Genomic DNA, 15698 nt, shown 5'->3' on the forward strand with positions numbered 1-15698 from the left:
GTGGCCAAATTTGAAAGGTGATGTGGCTACGTATGTGGCTAAGTGTTTGACCTATGCTAAGGTTAAAGCTGAACATCAAAAACCATCTGGACTGTTGGTACAACCTGAGATTCCCGAGTGGAAGTGGGAAGGAATTACGATGGATTTTATTACTAAGTTACCGAGAGTTGCGGGTGGCTATGACACTATTTGGGTGATTGTAGATCGACTCACTAAGTCGGCTCACTTTTTGCCGATCAGGGAAACAGATTCAATGGAGAAGCTTACTCGTTTGTACTTGAAGGAGATTGTTTCTAGGCATGGTGTTCCTGTATCCATTATTTTGGACCGAGACAGTCGATTTGTATCGAGGTTTTGGCGATCTTTATAGGAAGCCTTGGGAACTAGATTAGATATGAGCACCGCTTATCATCCTCAAACGGATGGTCAGAGTGAAAGGACCATTCAGACGTTGGAAGATATGTTGCGAGCGTGTGTTATTGATTTTGGTAATGGGTGGGATAAATATTTGCCGCTAGCTGAGTTTTCTAATAACAACAGTTATCACGCAAGTATTCAAGCCGCACCGTTTGAAGCTCTGTACGGTAGGAAGTGTATGTCTCCTGTCTGTTGGAATGAGGTTGGGGATGCTCAACTCACAGGTCCAGAAATTATTCACGAGACTACCGAGAAGATTGTATAGATTAAGGAAAGATTGAGAACCGCTAGAAGTTGGTAAAAGAGTTATGCCGATAGGGGAACGAAAGATGTGGAATTCCAAGTTAGTGATCGTGTTATGTTAAAGGTTTCACCTTGGAAGGGTGTGATCCGTTTTGGTAAAAGGGGAAAGCTAAGTCCTCGTTTTGTTGGACCATTTGAGATTGTTGAGAGAGTTGGACCGACGGCTTATCGTTTGAAGTTGCCACAAGAACTCAGTGTTGTTCACGATGTTTTTCATGCATCGAATTTAAAGAAGTGTTTGGCCGAGGCCGATAAGACTATTCCTCTGGAAGAACTTCATGTTGATAAGCAACTACACTTTATTGAGGAACCTATTGAAATTATGGATCGAGAAGTTAAGACTCTTAAGCAGAGCCGAATTCCTATCGTCCGGGTTAGATAGAACGCCAGACGCAGTCCCGAGTTCACTTGGGAGCGTGAAGATCAGATGAAGCAGAAGTACCCGCATTTGTTCCCAGATGCTGAGTCAACCCCTGCACCTGCTTAAATTTCGGGACGAAATTTCCGTAACGGGAAGGTACTGTCACGACCCTACTTTTTCCGTTATCTTTTATCGTTAATTATTTAACGACCATTAACTGTTAATCGTGTTACGTCATTTCATGACCTATATTATTATTTTAGTAATAATATATTAATTATTATGTGTTATGTGAATATATGTATTCATATTATAAAACGTACGTTTATACGAATCGCGGATTTCTGTCCGGCGAATCTTTTCGGTTTTTAAACCAACGGACGCGTTTTTGGGATATTTAAATCCTAATTATTTTAAATATGATATTTTAAGATCATATTATTATATAGTGTATTTATATTTATTTTTCATCGCGCGTTTGTTATCTTTCCGAATTTTTAATCGCGTAAGTGCATTTTCGCGTTTCGGGTTTCGTTCGGGCTTTCGGGCCACAAGGTTTCTTCCATTTATCAACTTGGCCCACCATGGGGCCCACCCCATCCCAATTTTGGCCGAAACCAAAGGGGGGAGGGAGAATACTCCCCATATTTCTTTTTTTTTTTGGCAATTTATTTTATCACTTCCTCATTTATCTAAACCTAAATTCTATTTTGCTCTCTTCTCCTCTTCCCTTGTCCCCTAGCCATCGCCTACCACCACCATAACACCATCATCTTCATCAATTTTCATAGCTTGGATCAAGGATTGTTATACATCAACGCGTTCCTTGTTCCGTTCTCTACGCGATTATACTTCTCGTTTCTTGATTAGGGTATAAACCCTAACCCTAGAACTTTTAATTTTTCCTTACTTTTCTGTATTTTGATGATTTATTAATAGTATGATGATTATTAGTTGTTGTAATGTTGATTGTATGCGTAGAATTGCTCGTTTACATATGTTTTCGGTTTGATATAATCAGGACAGCAGCTTTTTCGTGTGTTTCTGACTTTGTAACTGATATAAAAGTTAAAATAAAGTATATAAATGAGTTCCTCTCATCAAGACATTAATTTTAGACACCGGATTCATGTCGTTTCGATTCCCGGAACCCTAGTTATGATCAAAGTGGTATTTTGTTAAGATTGAATGTGATTTTGGTATGAACCAGGTTTGGTCCGACTTTGTGACCATATTTGGTGACTTTAGGGTGTGTTAGTGTGTTAGGACTGATGTTGGGGCGAACTTTCATGTTCGGGTCATCTCAATCCGAGCCACGAATCACCCGTTACGTTCAAAACACGTTTTTGATTGAATTGGAGTTGCAAGTAGTGTGTTGGCTGTATAACACGACTTGTGAACTGTTCTTGGGGTGTTCTTGAGTGTACCAAAGTGTTGGGTGATTTACTTAGGCGGAGATATATGTAAGGCTCGCTGAAAACCGACACCCGGGGCTCAGGATACGACCCGATGAACTTTTGATTTAAAACTTTTGATTAATTATTAAACTTAGGATATAAATAATGGATTTCATTATAATTTAATTACTTATGATAAAAAAAGTAATTATTATTATTTACAACTTATGATATATATTTATTATATCATTTAATTAATACTTATGATTTAATTAACATTTTAATTAAACATATGATTAATAATACTTCATTATTAATGGAAAATACTTATGATAAGTATTAAACTTATATTATGAGATTATTATAATAAGACTTGTAATAAGAATTAATTAATTATTTAATTATTATAAGGCTTAGTTATTATTTAATTATAATTTAATTATTAAATACTTATGATTTAATAGTTATAATTAGAAACTTATGATATGATTAATAATTCATTATTAATTAATAATACTTATGATATGATTTAAAATTTATTATTAATTAATAATATTTATATTATGACTAATATTTAATTAATTAATTAATTATTTATGTTATATTAATTATATCATTTAAACTTATATTAACTTTAATAATTCATTTTAATTTAATAAAACTTATGTTATGACATAATTAGACATATTTAACTTTAATAAACGTTATAACATATATTATTACTATAACTTACACTTTTAAAATTAACGTTGACTATGTTTGACCAAGGTTGACTTTTGAGTTGACTTTCGGTTGACTTTGACTTTCAGTTGACTTTTGTTGACTTTCTAATTAAGGAAACTTTCCTAACTTATAAACTTTCCTAAAATAGAAACTTTCCAAAAATAGAAACTTTCCAAAAATAGAAGCTTTCCAAAAATGGAAACCTGCTAAAAATAGAAACTTTCTAAAAATAGAAAGTGTGTGTCCGTAAGCTGTTCCGATCAAACCAATGCATATTGAGTATTGTTCTATGACTACTTGCAACATGTACAATAGCTATCATACTAAGACTTGACCTAAGTTAGTTATTTATATCGACCTGCTATATTTATAGGTCGGCGTTGTGATCATTCCTGATCACTGTACTACATTTGCTGTTCGCTTAATTGTGTTGGTTACTTCATTACTATTAATGTGAGTTATAGTCCCGTTTTTACATACTTTTCAAAGTATATTTTTGGGATGTGATTACATGCATTTTATTTCACGTTTAGACACAAGTGACAATTAAATTTAAATTATTCATTGTGAGTTGGACAAAAATATTCCCTAGTCTGGTAACTGTAATCATTGGTTTCTACCGGTGAACGCGAATCCTACGGATAGATCTATCGGGTTTGACAACCCCATTTCGAGCTAGTCGCGCTAGCAATTTATAATCAGAATGTTTAGTACTTCGTATTTTGTTGTAGATACACTGTCCAGTGTATATTTTTATTGTGTTTGGCAAGGGTAAATAAAGGGTTAAGTGGTTACCAGGTGGCTCATTGATAATGGAATAATGTTTAATGTTTTCTAACATTTTTAAATCTTGTGGTCTAAAGTTTATTCAATTATTTAAACCTATAATTTACTCAACCTTTGTGTTGACAGTTTACTCGCATGTTTTCACAGGTACTTGAGTTTATGTGATACTTCCGCTGTGTTTAGAAGAGTCTGCATGCATTTGGGTAGATTTTTATGAAACAATTAATGAAACTTTGGCTTGCATTCGGTTTTTGAATAATTGATACTTGTGGGTTGTTGACAATGTTTTTGTGTCAACTTTGGATTATTAATATGTTGGGTTACTTTTAAACTACATATTTTGGTATGCTTTCCTTTTTGGGAAACTTTTGAAATAAAAGAATGCAATGTCATTTATTAAATTCATTTAAGTTCGATCAAGCTGTGGGACCAAGTGACGGAGCCGTTAAGTGTTTTGACGGGGCCATCACACATCTCCTTCAACTGAGTGATCATCTTGTATGCCCCATGATGCTCAAAATCCTTTTGGAGTTCGTGGATCATGGTCCCAAGCATAAGGCAAGAAACTTGCACCGAATCGGCGCAATATTTCTCCCAATATGCCATACTTTCGACATCATCCTCTTCGGGTTGATCGGGAATGGGGTCTTCCAACACATAGGCCGTATCCTCAAGCTTGAGGATAATTCTTAGATTGCGATACCAATCCATGAAATTCGAATGGTTGAGTTTTTCCTTTTCGAGTAAGGACCTTAATGATAGGTTATTAAAGTTGATTGGTGCATTTGGAATGTTGTTGTTATTGGCGTCCATATACAAAATTTAACAAAGTTTTTTTAAGTATCAGTTTTAATTTAACAATCAATACCCTTTTATATCTAATTGATATATTAAATTTTAGAATCCAACGGTAAACCAAATTTCGGTTAGGTGACCTTTATCCCGTTATTTGATTTAGCTAGGTAGTCATCTTACGACAATTGCAACCCTTTGCAACTTCTAAGGTATGGGATCATGCAATCCTTTTGCATGGCATATTTATCCCATCAACGCCTATTTGTTCCTCATGCTTCGGTGACCCTAAGTTCATGATTCCCAAATCAAGTCGCCCGAGTTGTGTAGACGTGTAAATTTAACACACAAGTGGTTAGGTGACCTTTATCCCACAAGCATACGAAATTCACCTTTATCATATTAGTTTGCTAACAATGGTTAGGTGACCTTTATCCCATCATGAGTTCCCTAATATACCTAAGTGTTTCACAAAAGGATGGCGTTAAACTTGTTTCCTTTGCATGTAAAAGGGTTTTTAGGGTTTCTTTATTCTTGTTCAAGAAAACTTTTATACCATACACTAACATGCATTTAGTGTGTGGTACATATGAAAAATCTATTTTCGTGTCATGTAATAAAACCAATTTTATTACTACTAAATCCTTTTAGTCACTTCAAATTTAACCAATTAAATTTTAGCTTAATTCTTTGCAAGTTGTTAATATGTGAGATAAACTTGTAGCATACATACATACAATCCACAATCAAACAATAAACAACCAAGCATGCAAAGAATATGTTCAGAATCAAGCCAATTTGGTGGACATTTGTTTAGCCGAAAACAAATATCACCGGTCAATGGGGACAAACACAAATTTGGAGATTCCAAAATCTCCCACTAAATCTTGCATCCAAATGCTTCCTCTTTGTGTTCTTCATTGTCACTATTTTGTATCTTCATTTTGTTACAAAAAATATATCCTAATACATTTTTCTCTAGAAAATGAAAATACAACCTAATCTATTTTCCATACCAAATATAAAATAAATTACATGACCAAATGAATAATTATTAATACAAACCAATTGAATAATAACAAATCAACCAAACATACAACCAACCACAAGGTCAAGGCTTAGATTGTGAACATCATTATACAACCAAGTATGACCAAAATGGAAAAACCCAAAACCCATTTTTGGGTTCCCAAATTTCGGCCAAAACCAACACCACCCAAAACCCGAAAAGTTTTGCATTCTACTCTCATGCATGTTCATAGAATTCAAATATAGTGGGTTTAATAACCATCTCGAAGCATATTCCAACAACCTCGGCTCTAGATACCATTGTTGGGATTTAACATGTTTCGAAAACTTAAAACCCATTTAAGAATTGAACTTTTGCAGAAGCGTGTAAAACCGATTACAAATATGTTATTCTTTAACCAATTAAAGTTAAATTCCAAATAGGATTAAGTTGTGAAATATGCTTACAAACTACAAGTGAGTTAAGAGATTATATCTTCTTCAAGTTAGGAGGTGGGTGGTGAAGATGATGATGAATGCAAGCTTCAAAATGATGTAACCTAAAGTAGATATACCCCAAGCTTAGCACCAACACCTTCTAGTTTTTGGTTAGGATTTTTGACACTTGAATATTTCCTTAAAAACTCAAGAACACCCTTTCTTCCTCCTTGGAAATTTCGGCCAGCAGCATTCAAAAGGGAATGAGAGAGTTTTTTCTAATGCTTGATATGTGTATTTTTCATGTCTTGGTAGTACCCAAAGTGCCTAGGTAATAATGCATATGGAGGGTGGGAAGCAACCACATTAAATGACCAATTAAATGTGTCTAGGACATGCAAACTTGCACTCCCAATGCCACTCCCACTTTATAAAATAGTTTTTATAAAAACATATTTTATAAACTTCCATATTATTTGTTATGTACACTTTATTTATAAAACCCATTTCATAAAATTTAACATAACTTAATTATTTAACCAATAAATAATTAAATCCGCAATATAAATTATTCCATAATTTATATACATATCATGTGATTTAAGAAAACCATTTTTCTTATAATTCAAGTGTCTTGTATTATAATCAACGAACCAATAGTTAAGATTAAATACGAATAAGGTGTCGGTAAGCTTGTTATTAGGTATGACCCGACTTGGATCAAAACATATTATCCACATTAATTTAATTTGTCTCTTGGGCATAAGAAATACCTTCAGTTAGTCGTTAAATTGCTCGATTGTTGTCGTTTGCATGTATCACGAATTTGTATGCTATGGATCTGATCAAATTGGTTTATGTACTGATCTTGTATTATATCTAGATGAATAGATGTTGAAAAATTAATAATTTTGGACTTTGATTTCGCTTGATTTCCTTATCGTATGCTCAAGATATGCTAGATTGAAGTTTTGATTAGGGTTTACATGTAATCCGAATTTTCTGATTTATGTACTGTGATATTTAGCTATTTAAATATGTACCATTGTATTCCTTGTGATAAATCATGCATGTTGGACTTAAGATTTGCGTCAAAAGCTTTTGTGATGCTCTTGGTGCGTCAAAACGAAGATTCTTGTTTTAAAGAGAGCTGAAACTGTTTTCGAATGTGAAAGAAAATGTCTAGAGTGAACTAGAAATTGATTGAGGCTTTGATCTTCTGGAATATGTTATCTTATATGTTTTTTGATGTATTTCATTTGTATGCTAACTTCTGAAAACGTGATTTGTCATGAGTTATAAGCTTGACCAAATGATATGTCTGTTTGTTGACTAAAACTGAAGGGTCTGTAAAGATAGGCTAATTTGTACAAATTGACTAAATGAATATCATTGATTATTTTATCATTGAAACTTTGGAGTGTTTTGAGTCATCTTCAATTGGCCGTTCGTCAAAAGCTATTTTCAATATTAAATGAGAAATGTTCTAAAACTGATGCGCATGCTGAAACTGATTTGGTAAACGGTAACTAGACCTTTTTTGAAACCCGACTTGTAGACATCGTATGAGGGCCGGGTTAGACTTTTTGGAATAGATTTTGGAGTCTAGTTATGATCTGGAGTTTTCCATGTTTTCATGAATTATGTGCTAAGAGTTATACTCGTTGCTTTCTATGATGCGCGTATTTTAAGGACATGCGATAAACTGCGAATGTACAAATTGCTAAACTATGAACTGTAACATGTTTTTTGACTTAGGTTTGACATGTTGACCATGATTGCAGGACCTACTGAGATGTTTGACTTTAGTTGACCACTTTGACCGAGTTGACTTTTGGGTTGACTTTTGTTGACTTGCTTGGACTAGTTGACTTTTAATTGCATGCTGAGTCAGTCTGAGCACTAAGACTATGCATACACTATGGGTTGACATAGTGTAACCTCTATGTATACTTAAGATGACTATTTGACTGGGTTGCGTTGTTCGGTCGTGATTATTCGACTATTGTACGTTTTTACTAAGAGATTTCAGTGCTTTTTCTAAGGTGAGTCTACAGTCCCTTTTTCATCAACATTTCATCAACCTACGAGGTGCTTATTTTGTTGTTACTTGTACACCTGATCAGTGTATGCTTAGAAAGGGTAAAGGGAAGACGTGTAGCGCTTTAGCTATCCGCGGGTTAAAGTCTTATAATCAAGTGCTCATGATAAATGTATACTTTTACGAAGCTTTTCAGAAATCTTGTGGCCTAATTTACGATGAATGTTACTTAAACATAATGTTTACGAACTTGAAACTAGACATTGTAATGTCTACAAACAGATGAAACAAAAAGAACTTTTTGATGTCACCCACAGTTGAAACTTGACATCGCTTATTACAAACAGTTTAACACTTGGCATTTGATGAACACAAACTTTTGAGAATTGATTTTCGACAAATGATTTATGGAAACTGCTTTACGAAACATATGATGAACTATTTACTTAAACCTGTAGATTCACTCAACTTTATGTTGACCCGTTTTGCATGTTTTATCTCACGTATTAGTTGCTTCCTCTGTAGAACATTGCTGTTACGTAGAAGTCAAGCCGAGCACTGGGATCAGAGTTAACATTCCTTTAATGGATTTTGACGGGGGTGTTATACTATGTTTAGCCACCCCTGCTGAAATCCTCATCTTGTAAGGGGTTATTCACAGTACTCTGGACCGGTGAGTTAAACTCATTTGACCCTCCCCCTCATTGATGTCAAGTATGGACCGAACCCGACACCTTATTCTATGCTTGATCACCTACGTCCCACTATAAGCAGTGTTGCAAAAGTCGACCGACTTGGTCGAAGCGTCGCGTCGTTTTTTAGGCATGACCGATGTGTCGTTGTTAAAAAGTCGGTCAAAGGTAAAAATCGGTCAAATTCGGAAAAAGTGGTCAAATTCAGAAAAAGTCGGTCAAATTTGGAAAAAATCGGTCAAAGTCGGTCAAATTCAGTCAAAGTCAGTCAAAGTCGGTCAAAGTCAGTCAAAGTCGGTCAATTTTTTTTATTTTTTTCGTAATATTGTTAATAATTGTTAATTTCTCAAGTTTGTTGTAAATATAGTATACATTTTAAGATTCGATCTATATAATATTATATATAAATATATATTTAGATAAACTATTTTAAAAAGTCAACGTTAGTCAACATCCGTTGCGTCCGACGCGTCGTTTTTTAGGCATGTCCGATGCGTTCCCGACTCGCGTCTTTTACAACCTTGACTATAAGTGTCCACATTTGACTTTCGAAGTCTTTCTTTGTTAACATTGACCGTAAATATTTTTATTTGTGTTATATATTATTTAATAAAAATTATATAAACAAAATTGCGTTTAAACACTCAATTCATTCATATAAATTTTATTAAATATTATATAACACAATTAAATATATTTATGATCAAAATTGTTAAAAAAGAACATTTTAAAAGTTAAACGTGAACAGTTATAATGAGAGGGAGAGACTAGATAAGAGCAGTGTTGTAAAAAACCCGATTACTCACCGATTAATCTCCGATTAATCATTTTTAAGAGTAATTTGTTCCGATTTTCAAAAATCCGTTTAATTAAACGGTCAACGTCAATTGATGGGTTAAAATCGAATTTGGTAATCAAAGTCGGTCAAAGTAAAAAATGATTAAAATTTTAACATGAATTTACACTGGAACTTTATACTTTTTGAGCAAAATGAATAATTTTAAACAATTATGTTAAAGTTATTTTTATATTTATGGTTTTTTTCTATATTCACACATATAATTTTTAAAATTTAATATTTAAATGTATACAGTACAATCCGATTAATCCCCGATTAATCTCCGAATTATCGATTAATCTTTCGAAAGTCTCAACTAATTAATCCCCGAATAGCGAATTTTGCAACATTAGATAAGAGTATAACTGTATAAGACTTTATTTTTGTAATATTCGACTGGACCTCATTAAAAGTTTTCTTCCTACATCAAACACTCAAAAGAACCCCTAAACCCCAAAAATTCCAGAATGGCAGCACCAACAAAATCGTCATCTCTGCGAACAACAACTAAAAGACTTGCATCCTCTTATTCACTTCTAAAACCCCTTTCTTCACACACACCAACATCAACAGCTTCACACCAAGCACCAGACACATTCTTCTACACTGAAAAGATTTTGATCCATTTAAAACAAGGTAACCTTAATTACTGTAAAAATTACTTTTTCCAACTAACCCCATCTTCATTTTTAGACATTATTTATCATTTCTCCCCTAATAACCCACTAATATGTTACCAATTTATCAACACATTCACCACTCATCACCCTAAATTTAAACATTCATTACTCTCTTTAAGTGCATCAATTCATATACTTGTAAGAAACCGTAAGTTATCTGAAGCACAATCTCTATTGCTTAGATTAATTAGAAAGAGTGGGATTTCAAGAATTGAGATTGTTGATTCTTTGATTTCAACTTATTTTAAATGTGGGTCTAGCCCAATTGTTTTCGATTTATTGATTCGAACTTATGTGCAAGCTAGTAAGTTGCGTGAAGGTGTGGAGGCGTTTCGATTAATTAGAAATAGGGGGTTTTGCGTTCCGGTTAACGGGTGCAATAGTCTTCTTGGTGGGCTTGTGAAAATCGGTTGGGTTGATTTAGTTTGGGAGGTTTATAATTTGGTTGTTTCGAGCGGTGTTCAAGTTAATTTCTTTACAATGAATATTATGATTAACGCGATTTGTAAAGAGGGAAAGTTTGATAAAGTTAAGGACTTTTTGGTTGAATATGAGGCAAAGGGCGTTTTACCGGATATCGTGACGTATAATACGTTGATTAATGGTTATTGTCGTGTAGGACTTGTTGATGAGGCTTTCAAGCTTATGAACACTATGCGAGAAAAGGGGTTGGAAGCGGGATTATATACTTATAATGCTATTTTAAACGGTGTGTGTAGAAACGGGAGTTTTGAGAGAGCTAAAGAGATTGTAAATGAGATGGTGCTAAATGGTTTGAGTCCCGATGTTGCGACGTACAACACTTTGTTAGTTGAGTGTTGTAGAAAACGTGATGTTGTGGAAGCCGAACGTGTGTTTGGAGAAATGTTAAGGAAAAATGTTCTTCCCGATTTTGTTACTTATAGCTCTCTTATCGGGTTGTTTGCAAGAAACGGGGATCTTGATCGGGCTTTAGCTTACTTTAAAGATATGAAAAGTATCGGATTGGTACCGGATAATATTATTTATACAATTTTAATCAACGGGTTTTGTCGAAATGGTGTGATATCGGAGGCAATGAAGATACGGGATGAAATGGTAGATCAAGGGTGCGTTTTGGATGTCGTTACGTATAATACTCTTGTGAATGGATTATGCAAAAATAAGATGTTTTACGAAGCAGATAAGCTTTTTTACGAGATGGTTGAGAGGGGGGTTTATCCGGATTCTTACACGTTCACGACACTTATTAGTGGGTATTCAAAGGAAGGGAATATGAACAAAGCGTTGACTTTGTTTGACTCGATGCTTCAGAGGAATTTAAAGCTGGACGTTGTAACGTATAATACTTTGATTGACGGGTTTTGTAGAGAAGGTGAGATGGAAAAAGCTACCGACTTACGGAAGGATATGATATCAAAAAGTATTTCACCTAATCATGTTACGTACTGTATTTTAATAAACGGGTTTTGTAGCAATGGTCGTGTAGTAGAGGCATTGAGGATATGGGATGAGATGGTCAATAAAGGCATTGACCCGACGATTGTTACTTGTAATACGATTATTAAAGGCTACTGTAGATCAGGATCACCCTTAAAGGCAGCTGATTTTTTACGAAAAATGGTTTCTAATGGTGTTATTCCTGATAGCATTACGTATAATACACTTATACATGGGTATTTGATGGAAAATGATATGGATAAGGCTTTTGAGTTGGTCAACGAAATGGAAAGTCAAAGGCTGTTACCGAATCTTGTTACGTACAATGTGATTCTTGATGGGTTTTGTAAACAGGGTAGAATGTATGAAGCTGATTTGATTTATAGGAAGATGATTGAGAAGGGTTTAAACGCTGATAGATCAACATACATATCTTTGATAAATGGCCATGTTTCAAATGAGAACATGAAGGAAGCGTTTTGGTACCATGATCAAATGTTGCAGAGAGGATTTGTGCCTGATGATAAATTTTGATATAAATTCGTCTTCGATGATGAATTCTCATTATTTCCATTGCTGAATGGGTTGAAAGTATAACAAGCAGGATACGTTTCTGCTGCCCCTAACAAAGGTAATTTCTGAATTAGGCTAAAGAAACTAATACTTAACTTCAAGTTGACATGAATTAGTGCTAATCTTTCAGGAAAATTTTAGATAACTATTTTGAATATAATTGTCTAAAAATATAAACATATCTTTTCATTTGTTCAAAAACTCTAAAATGTTGGTATAATTTCATATTAATATATTGACCAGTTTTGATTTTAACCAACTTTGACCGATAAATCCAATTTTGACCCATTAACCGACTGTGACCGATCAATTAAAAGGATTTTGAAAATTCGGATCGGTCTGTTCTTTGAGTAATCGGGATTTTTTTTTACAACAGTGACACAGACATCTTTTAACTGAAAGGTGAAGTAAGATATATAAGGTCAAAGGAGATCAGACAGATCGAACAGGCCAAAAGGTTAATTTTGAATGCATTATATCTTTTAATCATTTATTTCAACGTTTGGATCTAAATAATTTCAGTATCATATAAAAATTAGACAAATGAACATACAATAGTTTTAGTGTCTAACCCCAAATGTGTATAAGCAATAAGATTGGCCTCATTTGTAAATGTGAATCTCATTCAGTTGTTCATTAGAGGGTAAGAAACCTTATTTAACTGACATCTAATGTGTGAACTTTGAAGCCGAAAAGTCTCTATTGCTAGATTTGGCATATATTGTCATGATTTTATTTGTAATTATGATGATGCTTGCTCCTTGGCAAAAGAGGTTACTTTGGACGAAATTAGAAATCGTGGTTTGGGACAGTGATGGTGATGAATCCCCGGGCCCGGATGGATATCCTTTCTTCTTTTTTAAACATTTTTGGGACATTCTTAAGGAAGGTATTCATTCTTTTGTTGCTAATTTCATGCGAACAGGTATATTTCTGAATAGTACTACTGCATCTTTTATCACTCTTATACCGAAAGTGCACAACCCGGTGAACATTAAAGATTTTCGTGCTATTTCATTAATTGGTTCAATGTACAAAATTGTTGCTAAGGTTCTCGCAAACAGACTATCCCGATTGATTGACGAAGTAGTTAGTTCGGTGCAAACTGCTTTTATACGCTGGCGACAAGTTCTTGATGGTCCTCTGATGCTTAGTGAGATCATAGAGTGGTGCAAGAAGAAGCATAAAAAGTTAGTTATCTTCAAAGTAGACTTCGGAAAAACGTTCGACTCTGTTAATTGGAGGTATGTGGATTTTATGCTTTCGCAACTTGGCTTTGGCATAAAATGGCGCAATTGAATTTCGGCATGTCTTTCTTCCACAAGAGCCTCTATTCTGGTTTACGGAAGCCCTACATCCGAATTTCCTCTTAAGTGTGGCTTAAGGCAAGGAGATACTCCATTTCTCTTCATCATTGTAATGGAGGGTTTACACCTGGCTTTGAAAGATGGAGTTTGTAATAATTTCGTGAAAGGTGTCTCTATTGGAACTCTCAATGTATCCCACTTTTTGTTCGCCAATGATGTTGCAATTATCACTGAATGGAATCAGAACGATATGAACAACATATTATGCATTTTGGATGTCTTTTATCTCGCCTCAGGTCTCAAAATCAGTTTAGGGAAATCCAATGTGTATGGAGTAGGAGTTGCTCATGATCAAATCCATTCTATGGCAATTAATTCAGGATGTGAGTCGAGTGATTTACCCTTCAAATTCTTAGGATTCCCAACTGGTGCTTCTATGAAACGTAAGACACATTGGCAACCATTGCTTGACAAATTTTCGCATAAGTTGACATCATGGCCGGCCAAACTTTTATCCATCAGGGGGTAGATAAACATTGATCAAAACTGTCTTGGGCGGTCTAGGAATCTACTTTTTCTCGATATATCGTGCTCCCAATTCGGTTATCAGCTCCCTTGAGAAAACTCACGCTCGTTTCTTTTGGGGAGGAGACAAAAATAACCGTAAGATGGCGTGGGTAAAATGGGACAAAGTGATTGCTTCTCATGATTAGGGAGGACTCGGTATTGGAAGTCTTAATGCTTTTAATCTTGCTCTTCTCCTAAAAGGGCAATGGTGTTTTCTTACATCCCCGGATTCTCTATGGTGTCGTCTCATCAAGGCAATTCATGGTAGAAATGCAGGATTTGATTTTAATAGGTGCGCCACACAAGGTGTTTGGTCCAACATTGTCTCAGCGATAAACTCCCTGTACTCAAGTCACTTAATTTCCGACGACTTGTTCTATCTATGAGTGGGTAATGGCTCTTCCATCTGCTTTTGGAAAGACAAGTGGCTTGGAAATTTTACACTTAAAGATCGTTACTATCGTCTATACAGATTGGAAACATCACCTGATTTTCTTCTTAATGAGTGTCTCATAGATAACACATGGATGTGGAGATGGTCCCGTATACCTCCAGCCGCATGTAATCTATCTACTCTTCTCTCTGAGCTGCGCAATGTTTCACTTGATGACACTCCTGATTCTTGGAAATGGCGTTTAGGTGATGATGGTTTGTTTTCGGTTCGGGATGCAAGGACTCTCATAGACGACTGCTATCCTCCCACGGCTGTGATCGCCACAAGGTGTAACAAGTTACTACCGAAAAAAGTTAACATTTTTATTTGGAGCCTTCTTTTGGACCGGCTTCCAACTCGGGTAAATCTTATTTTTCATGGTATTGACGTTAATTCCATGTTATGCTTGAATTGTGGTATTGGAGGTGACTCTACTGATCACACCTTCTTATCTTGTAATACGGCAACATTGTTATGGAGACGAATTGGCACTTGGATTAATATTTTGTGATCTATTTCAGTGGGTAGACGACTACAATGTTTCAAGTACAAGCAAAAATATTCTCTATTGTATCGTGGCTACAACTCTTGGATTTGGAGGCTAAGGAACGACATCTTACATGGTTCATCTTTAATAAGGAAAAGTGACATGTATGATAACATCAGATTATACGCTTTTTCAATATTGCTCCTAGTTGAAATTCATGGCTTTGTAATTCCTTGTAATATTTTGTAACTTTTTTTTTTTTTTTTTTTTTTTTTTTGGCTTTAGCTTCTTGCTGGCCTTTTAATAAAGTTTGGCCGTTTTTTAAAAAAAAAAAAAAAATCCGTATGGTGAACAAATATCAATATACATAAGATTGATAGTCGGTTTGCACTAAGAACAAATTATCCTTTAAGATGATGTATTAATATGGTACGAT

General features: G+C 34.7%; 1 protein-coding gene across 4 annotated transcripts; it reads left to right on the forward strand.

The window, feature by feature from the left end:
• The first annotated feature begins 10012 nt into the window (after positions 1-10012).
• Positions 10013-15478, forward strand: LOC139902800 (uncharacterized). Of its 4 annotated transcripts, none has more exons than XM_071885431.1 (4): positions 10013-12526; positions 12845-13393; positions 13519-15136; positions 15297-15478. In XM_071885431.1, the coding sequence occupies exon 1, from the start codon at positions 10264-10266 to the stop codon at positions 12427-12429; it is 2166 nt and encodes a 721-aa protein (XP_071741532.1). In that variant the 5' UTR covers positions 10013-10263; the 3' UTR covers positions 12430-12526; positions 12845-13393; positions 13519-15136; positions 15297-15478. The 4 variants fall into 4 exon arrangements, with proteins under 4 accessions (XP_071741532.1, XP_071741530.1, XP_071741529.1 ...); XM_071885429.1 differs by having other exon boundaries at positions 12845-12925; positions 13394-15136; XM_071885428.1 differs by having other exon boundaries at positions 12845-15136.
• Positions 15479-15698: the final 220 nt, after the last annotated feature.

Source organism: Rutidosis leptorrhynchoides, chromosome 3 (assembly GCF_046630445.1).
Source record: "Rutidosis leptorrhynchoides isolate AG116_Rl617_1_P2 chromosome 3, CSIRO_AGI_Rlap_v1, whole genome shotgun sequence".
In the NCBI taxonomy this organism is placed as follows: domain Eukaryota; kingdom Viridiplantae; phylum Streptophyta; class Magnoliopsida; order Asterales; family Asteraceae; genus Rutidosis; species Rutidosis leptorrhynchoides.

What these genes read in the sequence shown, in the direction of transcription:
- LOC139902800 (XM_071885428.1), top strand. Translation starts at nt 10,264, where the DNA reads ATGGCAGCACCAACAAAATCGTCATCTCTGCGAACAACAACTAAAAGA.